Consider the following 25,515-nt stretch of genomic DNA (forward strand, 5'->3'; position numbering starts at 1 on the left):
CCTGTAAACCATGCACCATGTTACTGATTGTAGCAATTTTGGTCCATTATCACCACCTGTTTTTATAATTAATCCAAAAACCCTCAGCAGTGCCACGGCCCTGTTTTCTCATAAATTGCCGTTTGGAACCAAATTTAAAGCAGAATAACCTGTTTTGTTCCTTTGATTCCTGTGTGATTGTATGGAGACGTAGTGTAATAATAATAATAATAATAACACCAAAGAGACAGAGCAGCTCACAGATTGCTTTAGAAGATAGATATATTTTTCAGATTTGAATATTAATGTCAAAAATACATACTATGATATACAGTTTGCACTACATCATCTTAGCATGACAGACGTCACAAGTAGTAACTGAAATATTAATTTAAATATTAAATAAACTGATGGTAAGTGAATGTGTAAACACTAAACTAAGATTACTCTTTCTATTGCAACACTGTAAGAGGTTCTGTAACAGTACAAAAGTATTAGAATATTACTATTTTCTGTTTCATTTCCAGTTATGAGAAGAAAAAAAAATCCACAGTGAACATTTGATGTTTTGCTGTGATGCTTTCAGCTGAATGATTGTTCAACTTCTTTAGTGGTCCATGGTATGTTTTTCTTTTGGACGAGCGAATGATGTTCCTCTTCCACTCCCTCTGCTCCGAGCTCAGGGATCACAGGCTTCACTTTCAGGTCAATCAATCTGCTCTTCAACAATTAAAGGGCCTCGTTTTGCATTTATAACCAAATGAATTGCGACTGCACACTGGTTTATCATGTTGAGTCCAATTTACGTTTTGATTCGAGTACAGTAGCCTAAACTCTGCGGAAATCTTTGAAGAGTCTAACTGCTTCTGTAGACGATCACTGGTCTCTCCTCTCCTGCCAGACGCTGGAGGGGATACACACAACAGCAGGAAAACCAACAACCTATCACATCTGGTGAGGCCTTCTTAACCAGGAGAACTGGACCTGAAACATACTCTATAATTGTAACCTCTGACCTGAACTCTTTGTGCAGTTAACAAAGAACACCATTTCCATCAAATCTCCCAGGCTCTTAGAGCCCCCCCCCCTCCCCCCCTTGTCAGTTCTGGGTGACAGGAGGGATGAAACATAAGATATATTTGGGCACATGCCAGGTGAGTCTTGTGAGACTGCAGTCCTTCAATTTTCTTTTAGAAGGGTTTGTCTAGCCATGGGTTGCGTAAGAGTCTATCGCTGGCATCAAGGTGTGATTGAAGCTTCAGTAGTCGCCTGCCAGCTGGAGGAGGGAGGGGGTTATGTCTCAGCAGCGGGGAGAGAATGGCGGGTCAATAGGGGACTCTGTGGAGGACTGGAGCTCGTAGGCAGCTCCACTGTCCACCTCCATGGACTTCCTGGAAAACAGCAGACGGATGTCCCGATGGAGGTAGATCTTCCCAGACTTAGAACTATGGAACCTGGTTCGAGATTGGAGAGGGAGACGAAAGACACCAGAGGAGAAACATCACCAAAACAGTTGCTGCATGTATTCCAGTTTTGATGTGCACTCGAGATGAAAGGAGAACTTGCCTCAGATGAACGAGGTAGCGCAAGGTGCGTCCCTGGCCGAGGGGCTTCCTGCTGGTCTGATTGTTTGTGTCACGGCGGACGGGAACAGAGAAGGTCCTCTGGCGCAGGAAGGTCTGGTGTCCAGCTGGCATGGCTCGTAGGTCGTACATCACAACAAACATCTTCACCACTGTCTTGTTGGGATTGAATAAGGTCTGAAAGGCAGAACCGGAGAAGCATTGGGAGGATTTACGCAGGTTTCTTTGTGACCTGACTTCAGCGATCTAAAACAACACAACATGCTGTGAAAGACACATGAAATGAACACCACACTATACATATCATCCTTATAATATAATACGTATATAGAGGAAAATGTCACCTTAGATGATGTATGTTCCTCTATAACCACTAGGGGTTGCCCTTTCCCTTTGTTACTTGGTGTAATCTGCTCTTTGTTCTCAGCCACGTGTGCGCCACGATGCAGATATTTCACATAAATCTATATGTTCAGATCATTTCTACATTTGTGGAAAAAGCTGAATGTTTCCTCACCACTTGAATGGTTCCTGATGGAGGTACACGGTAGCCCCTTTTCCCCAGGGACTCCAGATTGATCACACCCTGTGAGAAACACACGACAACAGCTGTGTCACAGACAGGCATTCAAAGGTAATACACACCTGTGTGCAGATACAGCTCAAGGCTCAGTCACACAGGCTTTTTACAGTATTATTGATTGACTAACTGGGAACAAATAATCTCACCATATATGGTGAGGGAGCGTTGTCATCGGATACACTGTAGAAGGAAACCTCCACAGGTAAGGTCATGTGACTCGGGCAGAAGGACCCGCTGGCCCCAACCTCTGCTGTGAAACCCTCCACCAACCCTAAAGGCTCCAGGCGGTAGTTCAGCACACACTCCTGGGGAAACAGTTCAAGATTTAAATTTTTGTTTTACTTAAGATGAGATAAAATAAGTTCAGATAAAATAATCCTTTATTAGTCTCGCAGCGGGGAAATTGACAAGATCAAAACAAGTATTATAAATAACTAAAATAAATATATATACATATATATATACATACACATATACATACACATACACACATACATACATACACACACACACACACACACACACACACACACACACACACACACACACACACAGAACAATGACTGTATTGCACGGATGTTTAGTGTTGTCTACTGGGAGCGTGATACTTGGTAATTGTAATTGAATTACTGTGCGTGTTTATATGTTCTACCTCAAAGTTTCCCAGCAGACTGAGACCGACAGGTGGAGCGTTGGCACTGAACAGCTGCTGTGAGTCCTCGGTGTACCCCTCTCCCTTTGGACACACCCTGAAGGGTTAAAACACACACACACGCGCTCTCGTTCAACTTGTTTTCATGGCGAGATGCGTGCAAGAGCATGTTAAGATGTTTAAGGTGACAAGCATTCCCTGGTGTGTCTGAATAGACCTGCGTCCAGGGTGAGATATAAAATGATCTCAGACTGAATTTCATGTTTGTTACTCCGATGTCGTAATTTACTGAAGGAAAGGGCAGAACAAAGTAATTAGTCCATTGTTCACTCAAATATTTTGTTATATATTCTTTTTTAAATCAAGCTAATTTACGAGAATAAAAAAACAAAACAAAAAAAGAATATATGGAGAGCACGACAATGGCTTTTGCCTGCCTCAGCCAAACTGACAAGAAGTTGCCCGGTTGCTAAAATGAACTTTACAGAAGCACTGCGTTACCACCCACATCTGCTGTGTGTAGGCAGCTCCGTCTATATGAAGCCAGCTCAGTTCTGTCTGCCATTTTGAGCAGAATGTGTGCGATTCTAGATGCAGCCACAGTACAGCAGAGCTTCAGCAGGTGGCAGCGTGTCAGCAGAACAGGGCTGACCTAACCTCAGCACTCGGAACAACACAAAGACAATACTTCTCAAACCTGCTGCTGATTCAAGGCTACGTCAGCGTGTTTGGTTTAAACACACCTCCTCTCTTTTATCGATCCCTTATACGCTGCCTTGCTGGCACTTAAACATAGTAACAGCTGAAATGTTGCACAGTGAGAAAAACAAGTTTTAAAATGATGCGAAGTATGAGTAACTTGTTCCAGATGGTACTATAACAAACAGATGACGTGGGAGATAAGTGTAAAACAAAAATGTTGTCTTTTAACTGTTACTAAGACTGCATTAAACCCGTGAAAGTATCCCAACCTTATCCTCGTGGACAAACTGATTCAGAGTCTGTTAACTATAGTAACAAAGGGTCCCAGGTGAGAAAATGTGTACCTTTTCCCATAGGCCCAAGGCAAACCCTTACAGCCAGCCAGAGAGGTGTCCAGATCAAAGTAGCCCGTTTGGTTTTTCCTCTGAGGAACCTGCAGCACACAAACGACATGATTAACACAGAGCAACCTTCACAGTACCTGGGTCAGAGCTTGGACTATAAGATATACTGCATATTGAAAATCTAGGGCTTGTCTTGGCTTTTGTAAAAGATCCAAACGGCATCATAAAGAATAACCGATTGCAAAGTATTAAAGGTATGACAAAATGTGTGCAATATGATGTCATGGTGTGTATGTGAAAATGAGTGAGCTGGTGTGTTGGCGAGACCGTGTGACACCGAGTGTCTGTGTGTAAATTCGAGTGTTTATATGCACGAGTTGGACCGATCAGAAGGCAGGAGACTGATATGTAGGAGTGTGTTAATCTGACAAGCTTACTGAGGTTGATGAGGCACAGATGAGTCACGTGCCCCACCTGCCTATGTGAGTGTGTGTGTGTGTGTACACATTAACCTTGGCTTACAACTCAGTGGACCAGCAGCAGCAACAGCAGCAGCAATAAAAGCAGCTGCCAGATACTTCAAAGTCTCTTTACGACGAGGATTCACAGGCTCTGGTGAAAGTACTGTGAGTAATGCTTCAGATGGCTTGAAATAAAGGGCAGTGAGTGTGGTGTTATGGCAAACTCAACTGCCCGGACACCGACAATGACTGAGTCAGTAAGTGTTTGTGACTTTGAGCATGCATGTTAGCGGTATCTTAACAAAGCACAATGACTGTGTTTCACTGTGACGATGTGTGTGTGTGTGTGTTTCTTACAGGGCTGGAGAGCAGAGGCAGGCCAGTACAGGGGTGGAAGGCTTTGGTCGCTGTAGCATCCAAAGAGTGGTGATTCTGTTTCTTCCAGCTGTTGCAGGGGCGAAGCGGAGACGGGCTGTGGGCTCGCTGGGGAACAGAGATGGAGACAGAAGTTAGGACAGTTTGCAAGTCAACTGAAACGATCTGTGTTCATCTAAGCATGTTCTCGTATATCATATGCCGTCTTGATTACCACTGAAGTCTCATCCGCTCCCAGCAAAACACTCAGAACTGAGCGGCGTCTATAAACGAGGAGGTTCCTTCTAGTTTGACGAGCTAAATTGTAAAAATGTGACGCCTGTAGTGACCTATTATTTCTGATATTAAGTAACAGTACTTTAGTGGATAATTTCAGCCTCACAATATTTTATTTTCCGGAATGACTCACGTGTTTAATCAAATATAGAACTTCCACGAATCATAGCTAAATGTATATACCTGTTTTAGATTACTACTAAGAAGAATAGTTAAACCTTTTTTGCGGATATCACAATAAATATGAAGCTAGCGCCAGCAGCCAGTTAGCTTAGCTTAGCACAAACACAGCCAGACTAGCCGTTTCCCCGTTTACAGTCTTTGTGCTACGGTAAGCTAACCGGCTGCTGGATGTACCTTCATAATTACTGTTCAGACATGAAAGTGGTATCGATCTTCTCTTCCAACTCTCGGCAATAAAGCAAATAAACTTGCCAAAATGTTGAGCAATTCCTATTTTTGTGATGCAGTTCAACAAAGGCTCCTTTAAACGGGGACAGGGCACGACAAAGAATTGCATTTTAGTAAATGGGCTATGACTCAGGCGTATGTGCACAAACAATGTCCTTTAAAGTGAGGAGTCCCTTACCAGGACAGTAGAAGGGGGAGTCATGTCTGGACTGGAGGTGATGGAGTATCCGGCCATCGAGGGTGCCTGGTTCTCATCCTGCAGGGCAGAGGCCTGGGCTGGTGCACAGAACTGCACCTGGGACTGAAGCTGAGGTTGAGGCTTGCTGTGGTTGTGGCTTATGTTACAGTTCATGGCTGGGCTGGCATCATTGCAAATCCAACTAAAGATCTGGGCATTCCTTGGGCTGTTCTCAAGGACATGGGAGGCAGAAGGGGTGTCATGGCTGCTGTCTGTCCTGACTACAAGCTTTTCCTGTGGGGGAGTTCGTAAACACCGACCAGCCTGGGCGTGGGACTGGCCTTTGAATGAGGGTTCTTCAAGTGTAAAGTGAGCACCATTTTGGGCCCTGGGACAATGGCATTCGGTCCCCGGATCACCCGGGGGCTCGTCTGTGCAAACGGGTGCATGTGTGGCAGCGGTGCGAACGCTGCCTCTGTGAGTTTCATGATGGCTGGGTATGTGGCCGTTGGCGGCAGTGTGTGAGGCCTGTGGGATGTGTGTGGTGTGCGAGTACGTGCGGACCGTGTGTGTGACTGTTGTCGTGTGCGTGTGGTGCAGATGGCTGCCGCTCCTGCTGTGCCTCGGGGACAGAGAGGGGACGGACAGTCTCTCCTGGATGAGTCTAGTTATGTCTTGTACTGCCTGGGCGATCAGGGAGCTGTCTCTCTCCCCGTCCTTTTCCTTCTCTTTCTCATCCTCTGTGTCTCTTGTCTCTGTCATTTTCAGCTTCCTGCACGCTGCAGGTTTAGGGGAGGAGCACTCCCATTTGTTGAAAGAAGTGTCAGTCACGGGCGTGTTGAAGTGGCCGGGCCACACGCGTCCCGCAGACTCATAGGGCGGTACCTCGGGCTCTTTGGTCTTACTGGCAGTTATGTCGTCATGGTTGTTGCCCCACGTGGCTTTGGGAGGGTTGTCAGAAGCAAAAAGGCCAGGGGGAAGTGGCGGTGCTGTAGGGTCGCAGAAGTTGAGCCTCTGTGCGATGCGGGCAATTACTTCCTGTCTCTCCTGCAGCAGGGAGCCAATCAGTGGGTTTGTTTCGTTTGCAGGCCTTGGGGAGGGACAACGCGGCGGCTCAGCCAAGGAGAAATTCTTAAAAGCTCTCAGTGGCTCAGGGATGGACCCCTTTGACCTATCACTGCTGTTGGTGCCAGACCCATAATCCTCCACTTGTGTGGGGTCAGATGAACCATTGAGAGCCAAGTACAGCCACTTCCCTGCCTTGCTTGTGGGAAGTGGAGAGGGCGAGTGGGAGCGGGAGGGCGTGGGGGAGCGAGAGGACCTGTGGAACCGTGGAGAGCCCTGACGTTGGGGGATGTTCACCTGCGGAAGCTCTCCATTCTGATATGTGTGGTCCTCACCTGGCTCCTGGCTCTTCTTGCTGTAAGGAGAGGAAACAGCCGTGTGGGGAAGGCTATTAATGGGGATGTTGTTGATGGGGAGATGAGGAATGGGTAATCCATTGAGGAGAAGGCCAGACATGGGGTTGGAGCTCTTGCTGTACATGTTAGAGTTGTAAAGGAGGTCGTCTTTTCTGGGGTCCTGGCTCTTTTTGTGGGTGGGCAGGCCACCATGGCTGTTGAGGTTTGGGTTGAGGCTGGCGGTCTTGCTGTAAAGCGGAGGCAGGCCGGTATGGATGCTGCAGGCCAGGGTGGGATAGGTGGGTTGGCGTGGGAGTGACTGGACACGGAGCTGCATGGCAACACTCTGGGACACATCTGGAACCGGGAAAATGTGTTCTGAAGGCGGCTGGGAGAACTGCCACACCAACTCCTCATCAGCAGCACTGATCCTGTTTGACAGCGAGAGAGCGAGAGAGATTCACACGCCATCGTTAACTTTTAAATCTTAAAATATCCAGGAAGTGTCAGAGCCTCCAGAGATTCAGTTTTACTTCTTCTGATTCAATTTTTCAACACAAAAAGTTACGAAGAAGACTACTTTAGATTAAGTTTCCCGTGGCTTTAACAATCTGGTGCAACAAACCACCAAAGTAATCATTGAGTGCCATGTCTGACCTGTAGAGGATGTTTCTTGGGACGATACCATGGGAGGCGCTGAGCCAGGCGCTGAGCTGAGAGAAGAAGACGTAAGAGCGAACAGCCAACAGCAGCGTCTTCTCCTCAATGAAGCGATCACCGCTTCTATTAGAAACACAGTTAGAAAGAGCAGGAAACGTGCCAGTATGTCAGGTTAATGAGAAAACTGTTCAAGGATGTGTTGGTTTTTTTGTACACAATTTCCCCCGTTTCTACACGTCGCTAGGAAAGTGGGTCAATTTGTAAGGCTAATTAACCATCCGAGTGCCAAGTTTAATTTTTCATTTCTTTTTTAGCCGTCACCTTTAAGCTATTCTGTACATTACAGAAACAATAAAACCTGCACGGAATGTTTTTATCAAACATAAACAAGTAGGGATTTCACAGCTCTTGTGGCGGTTTATACAATGTTTTGGGGGCTAAATAGCGTTTTCTTTGGATACAGCCGTCTAACTACAAACCTTCTAAGTGAAACGTACCATGTTTGTCTTGTAAACAGCAGACTTTAAACTAAATGCTAGAAAGCATATTCTCATTTCTATCAGTACAACATCTCTCTTCCAGCATTACCCATATTTCAATAGTAAGATCATGTGTGGAGGCTTATGTGTGTATATCAGCCTCACTGTCTTGGGACTGGCTGCAGGGTCCATCGCTCCAGCAGCAGAGCGTCTTGTTTGATGATGGGGTCGCTGATGGGGTCGCTCGGGGGGCACTCGTCACCATAGCAACAGTCTGGCAGGAGCATGACCTCGATCATGATGGGGATGCTGTTCCTCCAAAGCAGGATCACCTCCGAACGGGTTCGCCTCGCCTGCCGACACTGGACACACACACAGGTGGAGGGTTAGTGTTCGTTACTGAATGTCAACGCCCGGGCCTCGAGCTTCAGGGGCAAAGCAGATGGGACCCACAAAGAGACTCACTTACAGATGAATGTCTCAGAGATATTATTTTGGTCACATCTCAGTTAAAAGCCATGTTGTAAATGCTAGCGTTTATAAAGTGTATAATGTCTAGTTTTTGTGCAGTTTGAAAGAGGTGTGTGTGGTGTCTTGGGTGCCGAGTTCAGAGTTATCAGTTATCACTAATATCTCAAAAACATCAAACAATATGTCGAATGTGAATCCCGTTGCATAAGAGGGCCTAAAATAAAAAGGCTCATGACTTGAATGACGCAAATGAAGCAGCAACAACAACCTCTAGTGAAAGGAGAAGAGAGTGCCTTCTGTTCACACTTTAGGTGTGCGTGTGCGTGTGCGTGTGTGCGTGTGTGTGTGCGTGTGTGTGAACGCGCTACCTGGGGCAGTTTGTCGCTGCATTCGTGCTTGTGAAGAGGCGGCATGGCCGACTGGGCTGGCGGACAGTGCAGCCCCTCGGTTCTGCCCTTCACAGAATATTCTGGCGTCCGTCCCTCTGTGATGAGCAAGGTGAGAAACACCAGGAACTCCTCGGCATCGTACTCGAAAAACTCCTCCGTTGCATCTAGGAGAGGCAGAGACACGAGGAGGGTCAGCGGAGCTTTTCAAATCACTTCACATCCAAACAGAAAAACAAGGAACCAATCGGAGGACAGCAGCAGGTAAACTACTAATCTGTCAATGCTTCGACAGATGCAGGGGGGGGGGGGGGGGGGGGCAATACAGATGCAAACAGACAGCCGCCTGCATTGACATGCATTTGCTCCCATTTACGTCTGAATGGGTTTCACCGCAGTAGATAAGGATATTTAACTTTGTTTGGAAAGACTTGTTTGGAGAAGGGATGGGGGGGGGGGGGGGGGTGGATGACATAACTTTTCCAGTCTGACTGCTTAAGTGGAATATATTTAGACCTCCCATGTCAGCTGAGCAGGGGTGTGATGCCACACACTGTATCTCTCTTATACAGTACACACACACAAGTATAGACAATGCTCACACTGACGTCATTCGCAGTCATTGTGAAGAACACTTGCAAACAAAAAAACAAAACATGACAGAACAACAGAAATAGTAGCGTCATACTGCACCACACGGTGCGCCACCAATTTTGCCAGGGTGGGGTTGGGCGGGGCCAGCATGGTGACCAGAACCTGGCAGGACAGAGAGCTGAGTCAACCTTCCACCATTCAGGAACAGACTATTCGCAAATTACGTGGAAGCAGAAAGGACACTAACAAGGTTGTCTCGTTCAGGTCTGGTTGTCTCGTTCAGATTATGGCTCATTCTGAGCCACCCTGCTGTGCCCTACTAATCACAACAACCAAGTTTCGAGCAGTTTGAGCAGGGTCGAGATGGGGGCGGTAGTATTAGGTCACCAGTCAAATGCTACTAGCTGTGACTCCTCAGTTTGTCTCCTGAAAACCAAACTAACTAAATCCCGGTCTGTTTGTGTTGTAATTGAAGCGAAGCGCTAAAGTAGGGTATTTTTAGCCCAATGTTGAGGCACCCGTCTTAGCGCTCTTATCTCCTGCGCTCCTCTAGAGAAAACTCCCAGAATCCCACAGGTCAGCTGACACACAACAGCTCTGAGAATCACAGCTTTCTTTCTTTACAGCACACAAGAAGACACACTCATGTAAAGAAGCCGCCTGCCTACAATCTCGAGCCCTCCCCCTGCCTTCATTTACATCAGAGTCAAACACATTTTAGGACACGATGATGTGGATACTTGTTTCATATTTGAATCATTTTGAGGATGTCAAGTCCTCATCAGGCTAGAAGTACAAAATACACACACACACACACCCTGTCCTCCTCACACCAGAGCCAGGCTGGCCAGAACAGAGTCCCTCTCAGCTGGCTCTGCAGAAGTGTGATCTACGAGCTGAGCTGCTGCTGAATGCATGTGCTTGTGTGCTTGTGTGCGTGTGTGCGTGTGTGTGTGTGCGCGTGTACATATCACAGTGATCCAGCCAGTCACGCACATTCCTTCTCAGGGAACTCCTCCTACATGCCTTTGAGCTGCTGCTGCACGTGGAGAGAGGCGCAGTCCAACACAAAACATGAGGAGGGAGGAGAGGGGAGGTAAGGAGCGGGAGGAGGAGGAGGGAGGGGGTCTGGTAGCCAGCTGTAGGCTTAATAAGCGCAGGGTGAAAGGGATGAAGGCGACATTCAGGGACAATCGCCTTCTCTTCGTTGCCTGGAATCGGAAAGGCTTGAACAAAGGGAGCAAGGGACCAACGGTGAGAGAGGAAAAGGGAGCGAGAGGAATAGAATGTACGACAAAGGTCAAGTGTCACGGTCACAGAGCCCATCACCTTCACATGATGGGTGGCTTGAATGTACGAGATATACAGCAGTGGGCAGTGTAAAGTGTTCCCAGTTCACACTGGGAAAGGCTGCGGTTCCTGGTCGTATTTAGAGACATTGTGCTCAAGGTGACGCTCCAAGAAGGAGGCCAGAAGCAAAGGAAGAAAGGAAGCACGGGTGGATGAAGGAAGGGAAGTAAAAGAGTGATTAAGGGAGCAGTGGAAAACAGCATTTGTCAAGCTGTGTGCTACAAGCAGAGCCCTGGTGATGTGTGCATTGTGGGTTTCAAATTGCTGCTTTCTAGGAAAGGCCAACCCAGGAAAACATACAGACACACTGCTAGAATACACATAACAAAAAAGACACGAAGACACAGTGAAAAAACAACCGCACCATCACCAAACATGTGAACCAACCCACTGAAAACATAGACACACACATAGCAACACGCACACATACACATGCAGTGCAGCATAAAGGACTAGTGATGGAGGCTTTGGATAAAGGGGCCCAGCCCATAGATGAGAGCTGTCATTCTTTAGGGCGTCGTGACTGAATAGAACATTCCTATGAAGACTACCTACACACACACACACGCACACCTCAGCTTTTGCCGTGTGCTCGGGCCAAGAGATTAGTATAGAGTCATGTGGAAGAAGGCCTACCGGACAAGAGTGTTCAGAGTAAACACGCCTGCAGTGCACACTGTAACACACCGAGGAGTGATTCATCATTACCTGAGACCTGTCAGAGAGGCAAATGAGTCAAACACGTCAGCGCCTGGTCCAAATGGTTATGGCAGCGAGTGAGGTTCTGAAGCTCGTCGTTTGAATACATGCTGCTGGATTCAGTTTTAAACAGAGAGACGGATGGGAAGACGGACAGAAGGAGAGCGAGAGAGAGACACTAAGTGGGAGACACGTTCATATAAGCAGACCCATTAATCTGTGCACTGCGGGCACACAATCACTGCATGGTTGGCCCTCTTTCTACTGCAAACGCTGGTCTGCTGCTCTGCAGACACACACACATATACTCACAGCTAATTTGAGTGCTGTGCAAGAAGCCATATGGCAAAAAAACACTCCCGTCCGTCCTCTGTTGAGCCGGTGCGGCTCACTATGTCTGTCATTTGTTTGCGACATCGTTTCATTCAAATGAAGCAGAGAGCACAGTGAGAGTCTAGCTGGTCTTTCCTCATTAGTGATCCGTCTGGGGGGGGGGGGGGGGGGGGGGGCGAGAGACAAAAGCCAGCGGCAGATGAGGAAAAAAAGAAAAAGAAATACATGCTGCTGGAGTCACAGATCAAGGCCTTAGCCGGAACAAAACGCTGATGAGCGCACCTGTGGCTAGACTACAGGTTATCAAAGACTACGGCATTACACACACACACACAAGACGAGATATTATACTGCAGCAACCGGGGAGAGACGAGACATACTCCAGAGGGAGCGAGAAAAGACAGAGGAGCAGTCGAAAGGGCAGATAGGAAAAACGCACTGTTAGTTGAAAAGGCAGACAGGAAGTCAAATTAACGAGGTTTCCAGTTAACCGTTTGAAACCTGGCAGAAAATAAGGGAATTGGGCGGCATTTACATCATGTGAGTTGACCTGATCTTTCTTTTGTGAGATTGTGAGCTTAAAGTTGTTACGGTTCTGTTGTGACGTATCGTAAAGATGAAAACATGAGTCTATTTGTTGTGGTAGTGGTCGACAAATGTATTACAGTCTAAAGCGACCGTTAAACTTTAAACTAACACAGAACTGAACAAAAACAACCTACACAAGAATCAGACAAACAAGGCAGACAGGACAACACAGAGACAGCTTACTCGTCCTTCTGTCTTTCAGCCTGAGTGTATCGGGACAAATCACTAACAATAGGGCGTTCAGATTCTACTTAACTTTGTATAAAATATCCAAGCGTAATATTCAAATCAATTTCAATGTGTGACAAAAATAAACACTTCAAAGAATGGCTAGCGTGGTACACTTGTCACTGATTTGTCCCAGTTCACTGGCTGTGAAAGTAAACAAATAACTGTCCACACTAAAGGCCCTCACGGCTCCAATGAGTCCATTTTCTCAGAAAGATAAATAACAAAACTAAGAGAACAAAGGTCGGTAGAAGTAGACCAATTCCTTGATGAAAAACAACACAGCAAGCACACCAGAGGGTTTTGAAGATGTTAGACTTGCTGTGTTTAAAATCATCTGAGGTCCTTACTTGATATGATTTAAGACGTTTACATTTTGTTTCTGGGACCTGCAGACTGTAGATAAGCAGCCTGCCCGGAGGCTGTGTGCTCGAGGCATTTCCAGGCAGCTTCCACACTGCAGAGGCAGCAGTGTGCCGAGCTCGCTGAGGTGTGTCGGCTTAACACACAATGATATCAAGCGCCTTCGGAATGGAACTGAACAGTGACGGTTCAGGGTTCCTTCCCGACTGCAAATTCCTCATTCTGATCAGGTACAGCACCGGATGTATATTTTAACAATTTTCTGCTCATATTTGCCAATGTATCTACATAGACATATTGTAAAGTTTTGTATATATATATATATATTTATATATATATATGCAAACGATTCTGCCATGCTTTGCATTCGCAGGAATCTCAGCTGCAACAAACAAAGCACTTCTAAATTCCCCATAAGTTGCTCAACAACTCACCAGATCGTGTTCATCTCTTGACCTGTGCGTGAGGAGAGGGAGCAAAAACCGACACAGATGTAACTTTAACACCAGCTCTCATTCTTATTCTGTTGCGTGGGACTTTGTTGGATAATGATGAAAAAAAGTCAAACACGCTTTTATGCATGCATGTTCGTACAGTTACCAGCAAAAGTGTGTCATCGTAGGAAAGACCACAGAGGCAACACTGTTTGTGATTGCAAATGTTTACCCTGGGAATAGCGAGGCAAAATTGCAGTTTCAATTCTCAGTGAGAAAATTTGAGATGTGCAGCCCTAACACACACACACATACCTGCACTTCTATCACGAATACACAGAGGCAGAATGGGAGATTACACAGACAGCACTTCCATGCCAAATCTCTGTACTGCAGCCCCCGGTAAGATAAATATAGACACAACTTGGTAGCTCTCCCCTTCTCTCTCTCCCCCTCTCTCTGATTTTTAAAGGGCAGGTTCTTAAAATCAATTATTTGATGACTTTGTGATGGTGTCTGCAAGCAGCGGCCATGTTAAAAAGGGGCGGATGTGGTGAATGCCTGAAGTCAGGGGTGTGAATCTCTTGGCACCTCACGATTCGATTCTGGCTACGATGCGAATAGAAAACGATTATTTATTCATCTTGATGCATAAAAAAAAAAAAAAAAATACATTATGTTCTTTTTCTCTCACTGTGACTATCTGCTATTTTTAAAACACTGCATATTTATGATACATAATTTTAAAAAACAGATTCATTTATTTCCATTATCTCTTGACAGTTCAATATTAGTAACAAATAGAAGAGATGTGTTAACTGGACGGTTTAACTTCCAAGCACAAGAAAATAAATAAAATCGGGCCTGTAGCTGCATCCTCGTAGTATAAACAGAAATCAGCATGTGCTGAGTCACGTGACATAACAAGTTCACCTTATTCACAAATAAACAATACAGACAATCAAATCCTCCTGTTTTGGGCAATGAGCAGTCAGCTCTCGTACAAAACTATCGCTTTCTGAACCATGTGGTGGAACACAGTGATAGAGTGCGTGGGAAGATCACACATAGCTTGTTTCTTCCATCTTACCATCTTTCCTCAGTGGTTCCGTACATTTAGCTTTGGTTGTAGAGTCTCGCTGTGTCTGTAAAAACGTCGAGATTAATGTTGCATCTCGGTTCCAAAGTGTGCAACATAGCGCCAAAGCTCTGGTTCTCCATGAGTAGTGGCGCATCGTTGGCAAAAAGAAGAAGCAAAACGCTTCCATACCATAGTTCTTAAGCTCGGGGTGCCGGTGGGATTTTATCCATATTCGGCTGCTCGAGCTCAGCCTCTCTAAACAAAACTCAGCTCATGTTTTGTTTAGAAAGTAAACAAGACGCACGTGGATTACGTCTGTTGCGTTCAGGGGCCGCGGTCAAGAATAGAAAGCACAGCGTCGCAGAATTGTCACAGGCGATCACAACGTTGAGAATTGAGTTTGAAATGTCCGATTATTGAGTTTTCTGCAAGAGAGAATCGCGATGCATCTTAGAATCGCGATGCATCTTAAGAATCAATTTTGAAATATATGTCATACTGGGCTCCTTTGATTTCTATGTTTTGAAATCTATGAATATTTGGAAATCACAAAAGCAGCTACCCTAAAATCCACCCGAGATGTTGTTGTAAGCAGCTATCCCAAGACTACGAAAGCACACAGCCGGTTTAAGGTTTTCAAATGCAATGGTGGCAAAGCAGGTGGCAGATCCGAAGTGTCAGCAGCTCTGGCCACTGCTTTTCGCCACCATGGGAATTGTTTGCAATGCTGTTTTTTCTGTTCCACAGCCAGTTCTGCAGTCTGACTATATTTGGAGACCAGCTGGTCTTCAACACCAACTGAACACTGCATCTCCTTTTCCCTATCTGAAGGGTTTCTATGAGCACTTCACAGCAAACGTGCAAGACAAGATAACTTCCAGGCCCTAAAGAGACGCCACATAAGACACTCCGTATGTACTGTATGCATCCACTCACTCCATGGATACATGGATGTGTGAACGTATGTAGTGCCATGTAGCACGATCTGGGACACACAGAACAGCCAACTTTATAACGTTCTGACCATCCACGGACATAACTTCATCTGCTATTCAGTAAAAGCCGTGCTTACATAACACTGTTCACAGGAATTCTGTGAAGTATTTCGCTTGTTAGCATAACATGTTGTACTTCAGTCAAAGCACCCTGAAACCTGCAGACACACGAGTGCTTTGTGTGCAAGCATAGCGTTTGTCGTCTTCAAGATGTCCTGCTAAAATGTAGTGCTGTATACCAACCGATCTTCCACACTGACGTTACAACTTAATTGCAAATTCTGGTAGTTCGGAGGTAAAGTGGCGATTGATATTGCTGAGTCTTTTCATGTTCCTCAGAACGGTGTTGAAAGGCAGAACTAAATAAACCAGTACGACAACAGACCAAGGAGTCTTGAGGCGTCTAGCGATGGTGTTGTCATGATTTAAAGCATATTGTGTCTTTCACTTCCCATGTTGAGAACATGAAGATGGGCAAGAGATGCCTGAAGGTTTGAACAGCTGAGATATATATATATATATATATATATATATATATATATATATATATATATATATATATATATAGCCACCAGCTAGGAATATGAAGCCTGAGGTTAGATTTGATGACATATTTTCGGCAGCTAGACATTTTAGATTACTTCACAAGAAATAAGTTGACTTTGCTTATTAGTACGTCTGAGGAAAAATCTACTAGTCCCCAGGAGCCAACGCAATACTACAAGAGTATACTATCAATATGCAAGCAGCAGGATTTAAGACAAATAACTGAGCCCCGTGGCAAAGCAAAACAGCATCACTTGTCCTTTTAAAGTCTGCGTCTTTGTACGTGATAGTGAGCTGCAGCTTGACAAGAAAGTATTTAAAGACAATTAATGCTCCTGTTATGCTCAGTTAGTGGGTGTTGTATGACACACACCGTGTACACACACACACACACACACACAGCATATGCCTGTGTGAGAGCACGTCGTTGTGCTCTGACTGTATACCATGTCCTTGCGTTGTACACAGAGACTGTTGTGTGTCCGTTAAGCTGTTTATGTGATCGTCAGTGTGTCTCAGTGTTTATGTTCCTCTTGTATCTCTTTGTTCTCCAGAAGTTTGCTGCTAAATTACCAATTGTATTAACAGGGTTAGCTGTGTTTCCATTGCATTTCATAACATGGTCATTGCCAGCTCACCTTTCCTGTTTTTGTCTGCCTTTTGTTACAACATTAAAAACAACAAAAACACTGGAAGTGGTGGTGAAGTCTGCCAAGAAACTGGCGTGTTTTTGCCAGAAGAATTTTGAGAATGTAAGGAAGAGACAGTTTAATGTGTTTGAAATTAAAACACATTTGTTTTAAATGACTGCTTAAAGACCCCTGGTGACTCCTGGTGGTAGTTTAGATTCTACTTTTAAGTTGTCTATGAGTAAACTAAGGCCGTTGTCTGTCAATCACTACTTGGTAAAGAAGGTTTTGTTGTAGTTTCCAATAGTATGTGCTCGTCTAGCCTTCCTCAATACATTCCCAGTTTCCTCCAGTGAAACGTTTCTTCAACTCTATAGACTTATGATCTGTCATGTGTGTGTGTGTTTCTCCCACTCTGCAACACAAAGGGGCAGATTCATAGCCCACGTAGCAACAAGCCCTGATTGGCTGAGAGGCCGTTAGTACACTTCCAGCTGAGGAAGAACCATTCTTCTGTTTTGTGAACTCAGCTGCTGTTATTCTCCCACTGCCAAAAAACAAACACACACACTCGACCCAGACAGACCCACCACCATGCCCTCTCTCTGACACGCGTCATTGTCAGCCATGAAGAAAGCTGTTGTTTAGAAGCTCAGCACACTATTGAAGTCACATGGTAAACCAGCTCTGAGCCTGTGGAAAAAACTTTTCGTCATGAGCCGTACGTACTTAACCGACAGAACTCATCTCAGCTGAAGAGGGACCTGATTCTAGAGAGCATCCATGTGCTAGCTCTATCAATTACTTCCTTCATTTAGTTCTTTACATGTCCATGTCTCCCTTTTCCATACAGCTTTCTGAAATGGCCATAGAGAACAAACATCCCGTATTTTACGAACATAGTTGCGTATTTAGGATTAGTAGGTCATCTATTTTAAACTCACTCTTGCTGCAGTTCATGTCTGTCGAGTCCATGCACACAAATCCCCAGTAAAATCACTTGTGCTGTTCAGCTTTCTTACAGCATCAGGTCGCTTCTGTAGAATGAAAGCGGCAGAAACAATGGCAGCCTATCACGGTTAGGTAACAGTGGCTGACAGAGTGCTGCATGCCTTTAACCAGGCCGGTTACAGCCTTTGATTCCGATTTTTAAAAAAACACCTGCATACTCTCTGCCAGATCCGGACCACAAAGGCTGTAAATTAAAATCCCCGACCTTGGTTAGGAATGATTTACAGTATGCTCTCTTCAACAACCATAGCAACTGCAGTCCTTGAGGAAGGTACTTGAAGCCGCTGTTATTCAGATGAGTTGCTCGGTGGCTGAAAGAGGAAGGCTGGTTTTCACTGGGCAGCTCCAAGGTGCCAACGCATTTGGCTGAGTAAATGTCAAGCGGAGAAAAAGCAGAAGAAAATGCTGTGTGCTGGAAACTTTCAAGAGATTGTATAAATGACCCATGAATACTTAATGAGGCGTACTAGTGGCTAAAGTGGACTTCAGTGCATGTGTGACATTTACATGTTCATAACAACTCATCACACTGCTCTCTCCTCAATCTTCCTCTCGTCTTTCCTGAAATGCTACAAAAGTTGATCTTCAGACGCAGTGACCTACGGGTTGTAAAAAAAGAATGTTCTGGAAACTCATTATTTTACTCTGCAGGCCACTTTATTTAACTGTGTGCACAGACAAAGTCTCCTCAACCAATTCCTACCTTCCATTTTGGCAACGTCCGACACTAAATATCTACAGGGCAGTAGGACAACCCAGCCTCTCTCTGTAACCAAAAGCCACCCTGTCCAACATGAATGCACAGGCCTTTGACCTCCCCTGTGCTGCTCATGCCAATTTCTACAAAGGAGTCCAAAATGAGCAACCCGAGCCGCGTAACGAAAAGTGTGTCAGTTGTGGCACAATCCGGGGGGGGGGGGGGGAGGGTGGGGGGGTTAACCGGAATATAACAGCTCTGGTTCACCTTCTCTCCTTTCATTAGTATACCGTATTACATGCATTTATGATCTAGAACTACCTTTTCTAAACAACATTAACAGTATGTAAAAACTAAAGCAGATGATTAACCCAGTTCAACAGGACAGACCGACTGGCAGCATGAAGCAGCACTGGGGGTGAAAGGGGAATCGCCTCGCTCATTATTGAGGCCTGTTGGCCTGAAAGCGATGAGACAATGGAGAGAAGGACAGGGGATAGTTGTGATGAGTCTCAAATTTAGTTAACCTCACGCTCTTGTGAATAAACAATGTGCCTCCGTAAACAGAGACTTGGGAGTTTGTGTAAACATGATTCTATCACTTTAAAAGAATAGTTCCCATTAGAGATGGATGAATTATCGCTGCATGGATATTCTTTTTTGTCTTGTTTAATCAGTATTAGTGGACTCCCAGAGTGACAGCACAGATTGCAGGCCATAGAAAACTCTTCAATCCAACTGTCTCTTTTTCTTTATTTCCTCATTAATTTAAGAGAAATTCTGCTGCCATTGTGCTTTAGGAACACTACTGAGAGCTAATGTTTTTCATGTCGTCATCCAGCAATCAATATATGCACGCTGATCAATCGGTCAGGCCCTACTGTCACCTCCTTCCTTTGTGTGCTTTAGATAGTAAGTCAAGCAAGCTCTCTTTCTGTCAATAAGCTTTTTGTTCAGATATTATCTGCAGATAGCGGTGGTGGAGGTGTTAAGTGCTGAGGTGTTACAGTGGCTGAAACTATGCGACGTGACTCAAAGGACGGGAGAGAAAAAGAGAGGGGGAGATACCAGAAGAGAAGACATTAATTCACTATAAAACGTCAGAAAATGGTGAAAAATGTTGTTCAGCGTTTTTCCAAAGATAACGTCCACAAATGTCTTGTTTGGCCCAAAACACAAAGATATTTGTCATAGTAGAATAAAGAAACCAGAAAATACTCACATTTGAGAAGCTGAAACCTGTTTTTCTGACAAAATTACTCAAACCGATTAATTGATTATCAAAATAGTTGGACATTAATTTAATAGTAGACAACTAAATCGATTAATTGCTGGAGCTCTAGAAGTCAACAGCAAACAATAGTTCAGGAAGTCTCTATACTACACGTTTGTACTATTTAGCTACTTCATTCACAGCCTCAGATGAAGAGAACACCACAGGGTCCAGATGGCTCTTCCTGGTCCTGCAGAGACGGCTGCCGGTTGGCTACGAGGAGCCACGGGGCCGGGAGGATGTGACGAGCACACCGGCAATAATGACATCACTGGCTCAGTGGCACCCTGGCAGCAGAAATGCGACCCATGCTGCTACGCTCAGCTTTAGCCGGTCCAACACTAAGTCTGGGCGGTGTATTTATGCGTGTCCGTACAGCTCGTTAACACCGAGCCTCGATACAGAAGAGCTGTGCTAAATGTGTAAGGATCACTGTGCACATGACCCGAAGAAGGGTCTGTGTGCTAAATAAAATGCTCTAGCATTACGTAAGAGGGTTGCTGGACTGGGAGGACTGGACGTCCAATCCAATATAGCGGCTATAGGCATGGCTAGGCTACTTACAGTCAAACCTGTCACAACATATATTTAGGCTGATTACTCCGGGGCCCTGTATAGTAAGTCACAGCTGAATGCCGACCCAGTATTGGTATTCATTGCGAAAGGCAGCTCTGAATCTCGCTGTACAATGAGGGAGTCCAACATCCATGTTCAGTGCAGCTGGGTGGTGTTGTATGGAAAAGGCGATAAGGTGAAATGCTCGTGTTGACTTCAATTAGTTGATGTAATATTGTTTATGTGTAAACAGGAATATCCTTGGGTGAGGGAAAAAATAAAACCTTTAAAATAAATCTCAATGAAATACGACATTAGGGGTTTCAATGTGTGTTTAGTTTCCAATGGTCATACATGTTATAGGTAACAACACACATGAAAAAAGACAGCACCTTCAACCAGTCCACTTTTGATTTAGCTAGAAAACTTGAGAACGGAGTGCCAGTAAATAAACAAGTCGATAAAGACAGAGGGGAAAAAAATGATACGAATGAACTCCCACTGTGTGAGAGAAGTAAAACAGTAGAGAGCACCTGTTATGGCCGCCTCCCGCTATGAGGTAAATCAGTGACGAGGACGAGGCAGGTGCTGTACGGGACAACTGTGTACGTCGCTCTGGGTTATCTGGGTCTCTCGTGAGAAGGAGTGTATACTCAATGGCAGAACATTTCCAAGAAAAGTTAAGTGCAGACATTTGTTTTTCATTTAAAATAACTTACCTTTTAATCGTGAGCTTCTTTGGGGGTGAACACACATGAAATATTAGGTCTTGTGGCATGTTGTGGCTAAAAGTACGGCCATTTAATCAAATTGTAACCGTGCACTGAATTCAGCAGCACACTTGTCAAAAGTACAGATCATTTGCCAGCATCCCAATAAATGGAAATTCAGTAAAATTACAAATCTTTATCTTTAAACCCTAAGTTTGCACACGGCCCACACTGTCAGCTCCAACATTCAAAGTACTAGTTAAGCACTCGTTAACATGCTAGCTAGCTATCTCACCACATGGCACATTTCACAATGTATGGATTTGACAAATGAATGGATTTATTTGGAAAATCAATGAATCATGTCTTCTTATGATATGGCAGAAAAGTTAGTTGCTATCAGCATATGACAGAGTAAATAAAGCCTGGGCAGATAACCCCTAAGTTTCCATTTTGTTTGCGTTATTTTCCATTAATTCCCGATAGATTCCTGTTAATTCCCATGGAAAGTGAATATTCCCGGAATTTTGCAACCCTAGGCTCGGACGTCTCAGAGCAGCTGTAATCTGGTTGAGCACACGGCAGAAGGCCGGCAGTGGAGTAAATTGGGTGATGGGGAACTTGTATTCAATTCCTCCTTAAAAAGGACCAATGACTTTAAACAGGAAGCAGCATACAAAAACACAAAATAACATACGAGAGAGCAGGAGCACAGCGGCTTGCCAGCTGACTGAGTCTTTCCAACATGACTAAATCTAAAGTCATCCCTCTGTATAATGTGTGTGTGTGTGTGTGTGGAAGAAAGAGAAGGAGGGCTGTGGTTGAGGGCATAAAGGAGGAAGCACTCAGTCGCCATTCTTAGCTCATTGCTCATACATTTCACCATATGACCATCAAATACAACGTCTTTCGCTTGTAATGTCCCCTTCAGTGGTTGAGAAGAGGACCACAGTAGAGCAGAAAAGGCCTATTTGTATGGTGTAAATTCCACTGTTCTACACATGGAGATGGAAACACGCATAAACAAAATGATGTCTTTAAGGATACAAATAAAACTCCGCTTTATCACACTTCAGCTGAAACGGTTTTGAAACCCGATGAGGCGAGCCATGCGTTCCCTGACTGGTGTGAACAGGTCGAGAGTTTTTCCAACAGCAGCTCTTTAAGGGACCTGTAAAAGCTGTCAGTTGAGCCTCGTGGTTCAGCAGCACAGCGTTTATTCGCCAGTAGCAAACGGTTGGCCGTACTCTCTGCCACAGTCACGGTCTCCTCACACCCCGCATGTACTCACACACACGCCATCCTGACTCACAGAAAAACAAGGGGGTCAGATGACTCTGGTTGGGCCCCTGAGCAGAACACAAGTGCTCCTCTTCTACCTTTATAACAAAACCATGAAGAAACCTCTGCTCTCGTGAAGTCTAACTTCTTTGTTTTCATCAGGAGCTGAGGTTTGTCTAAAACAGGGTTCCCAACTGACCCCAGTTCTGCTCTTTGTTTTTCAGTTTGATAGGTACACTCGACGGCATCGTACCAATAATGTCTAAGATAATATAAGGCTGTAACAAGACATCACTACTTATGTGGCAACATCCAACCATGTTGTGGCAGCAGTGACTAAGAAACTGAATTTGAATTGTTCACATCAGCCTGACACGGGATCTGTTTATCAGGGTCAACATCAGCACACACAGATACAGTGAGGTACTGCCTGAATCTATCACCTCATCACACACCCAAAGCCTTGGCTTGACTTTCACACCCACTTGACCAGGAGGTCGTAGCCTTTGGCACTTGTTGCAGGAGTTTCAGTGTAAGACGCACATGTCTGGACTTGTCCCCCCCCCCACCTTCGAACTTAATATAGCTGGGCTCTCCTAGGAACCCTCAATCCAGCGTCAGTGCAGTGAAACCGCCTGCCTCGACTTTGCCGTGTTCCAAGCTACTCAGTAAACAGCCTCTGTCACCACTGCGGCCCGGTTCTCTGAGACCAGGGAGAGGAGAGGCAACAGAAGGGAGGTGTGTGTGTGTGTGTGTGTGTGTGTGTGTGTGTGCTGTTCTCCACCACTGGAACGGAACAATAGCCAAATAACAATCGCCCCATCGTGTCTGCCAGTCAAACAGGGAGCCACTGCTTGTAGATCAGCTTCTACTGGCTCATAATTAGAACATGACAGTGAGTGAGTGAGCAAACCTGCCGTGGTGACAATCCACAAAGGGCGAGGATCGGACTCACTGTAGCCAATCTGTCTTTTGTGGCTGATACAAAGCAGGCATACTGGAGTATTTGGTTGTAAAATAATCTCAATATTCACAGATTTGAGTCCTCAACCAACCACTCTTACAACATGCAACAGAAAGTGTTGCTGTTCACAGTTGACCCAGCATGCCGTGCTGCATTATTAGTCTATAATTACACTGTACACAGTGTCCGCCAATGTGCCCTTCATGCTGGCCAGTCACGTCACACAGATGTCTGGGTCAGTCAAGGGACGGCAGGGCAAGCCTCGGTTTAAAGTCGAGGCCGGTATAGGGCACATGTGCCTCGTGGAGTCCCATTACCAGCATATTGTGCTCTAACGAGGATCCCACTCAGGCTAGTCAGCAGCATGACTGCAGTTGCATAACCTATGCAAAAAAAACAACAAAAAAAAAAACACGATCCGACTATCCCTGATTGACTGCAGCTAATCTCACCATGACAAAGAACAATGGCCCTCCACTGCTTCCATATGGTGCTATTGTGTTGTTGACAACTGATCACGTCAGCTGTAACCCTGAATCACAAACAACTGTGTACACTCAATCACAAAATGAGCGATAGCTCGTACGACGAAGGAGCTGAAACGACACCTAATGTTAATTGTGTCAGGGCACAGATTAAGACACACAGTCCGAAATCCCCCTCATAAATGAATGCAATATTACAATTAACATAATTACTTTGAAACACTTTGTCCCCGCTTCACCTCTTACTGCAGAGACAGCGACATGTAAACAGGTTGCAGAGCATAAGGCAGGAGCCTGATTTCCACAACAGGGTGGGTGTCAAGAACACTTTGCAGCAGCCTCCTGCATGAGACCGTCAAAACAAGAGCTCCAGGAAAAGGGAAGAGCACTTGCTATGAGGCGATCTTGCAGGTTGTACGTTGATGCCGATGAAATGGGGGAAAAGAAACAGCTGACATTTGGGTTAACATCCAAAAAACTAGAGCAGTGTGTTTGTGTGCACGAGTCCTCATTGACCTGGGTCAGGTCTTTGTTAATTCACAAAACCAGTGACCAGGATGACCAGATGTTACGCAACACCCTGGCCTGGTTCTTCTCTCAGGGTGATGATGGGGGTACAGTCAGTCCACTAAAGCTGCATGCACAGCATCAAGTCCACTCTACATGTGTCTGTGTGCTCTCCACGTACCTCTCTCCGACTTCATGTTGTCCAGTGTCATCAGGTCGCCTTCAGGATCTCTTGTAGGGTCTTCTCAGTAGTCTCTTTCTCTCCACGTGGACCCCCCCCCCCCCAAAAAAACCCCTCTCTGTGACTGAGACCTGCTAGTATTAGCTAAGCAATAATATCAGCTTTGGTGCCTTGTGTGTTGGTGCCAGCTGCTGCCCCCCTATCCAACAACAAAGCATTGCTTTGTTAGCATGCTACTACTGTACGCTTCCATCGAGTCGCACTGTATTGTCCGACTAGACTAACACAAATACAGCCGATAGCCAAGTCGCAGTTAGCGTTTAGGTAATGGAGTTGTCAGTCGGCTTGCTAGCGAGTAAACCAACCGGACTACTGGTGATGTGAACTAGCACGCTGGCTACTCTCACAGCTCGTCTCAAATTCCACCACCTAAACCACAGTTACGTCGCGATGCATCTCTGTGCCCCCCTCTCCTGTAACATGGGCTACTCACAACGACTCCGGGGGGCTCGCTAACTCTTCAGTAACTAACCAGCTAACTTAATCAGTCACTTGTTTGGTTAAGCGTCTACTGGTGACGACGACCTCCCAGACACCCCGAGCCCAATACAGCGCAGGTAGCCACAGTTGAGCTGAAAATATACCGATTCCGATGACGGACGCGCTCGGTGTTTTTTTTGTTTTTTTGCTACGACGAGAGCATATTCAGTGCATTATTCTTCTCACGAAACGTTAAACCGGTGACATCAGACCGATATGATCCGCTTTCTATCCATCTCCAGCCTTCGATTAGTCGCCATCTATTTAACGTCACAAACGCCACCTGTGCTGACTTCCCTTTGCGATCTTCATGAAAACTTTTTTTTTCAAACCAACAACAAATAGACTAACGTAACTCCGCTTCGTAGCAGAGGGCAACGTTTCTTTCCCCGCGAGGGTTTACTCGGGTAGAATATGCTAATGCGGCGCCGACAGACCAGTTGACTTGCTGAAACTAGAAACACTAGGTCGATACTGACATTATTCAGACGACATGTAGATGAAACAGTGAATCCTCCTAGTCGTGATGCT

General features: G+C 45.4%; 1 protein-coding gene across 2 annotated transcripts; it reads right to left on the minus strand.

Annotated features, from left to right (window-relative positions):
* Positions 1-253: 253 nt before the first annotated feature.
* Positions 254-25,515, minus strand: atosa (atos homolog A). Of its 2 annotated transcripts, XR_013772592.1 has the most exons (13): positions 24,445-25,515; positions 8,923-9,107; positions 8,249-8,445; positions 7,602-7,727; positions 5,545-7,375; positions 4,662-4,787; positions 3,844-3,932; positions 2,798-2,894; positions 2,292-2,450; positions 2,080-2,148; positions 1,546-1,739; positions 786-1,433; positions 254-694 (listed from the first exon to the last, which is right to left on the minus strand). XR_013772592.1 is itself a non-coding variant. In XM_079283820.1 (12 exons), the coding sequence occupies exons 1-12, from the start codon at positions 24,473-24,475 to the stop codon at positions 1,280-1,282; spliced, it is 3,258 nt and encodes a 1,085-aa protein (XP_079139946.1). In that variant the 5' UTR covers positions 24,476-25,515; the 3' UTR covers positions 254-1,279. The 2 variants fall into 2 exon arrangements, 1 of the variants encoding a protein (XP_079139946.1); XM_079283820.1 differs by having other exon boundaries at positions 254-1,433.

Source organism: Melanostigma gelatinosum, assembly GCF_949748355.1.
Source record: "Melanostigma gelatinosum genome assembly, chromosome: 2".
Lineage (NCBI taxonomy): Eukaryota > Metazoa > Chordata > Actinopteri > Perciformes > Zoarcidae > Melanostigma > Melanostigma gelatinosum.

Excerpts from the sequence above, each read along its gene's own strand:
- atosa (XM_079283820.1), bottom strand. The coding sequence starts at position 24,475 with ATGACACTGGACAACATGAAGTCGGAGAGAG. Across the intron at positions 8,446-8,922 it reads GCAGCGACAAACTGCCCCAG|TGTCGGCAGGCGAGGCGAAC; the intron begins GTAGCGCGTTCA and ends GTGTGTGTCCAG. Across the intron at positions 2,895-3,843 it reads CCTTGGGCCTATGGGAAAAG|GGTGTGTCCAAAGGGAGAGG; the intron begins GTACACATTTTC and ends TTAACCCTTCAG.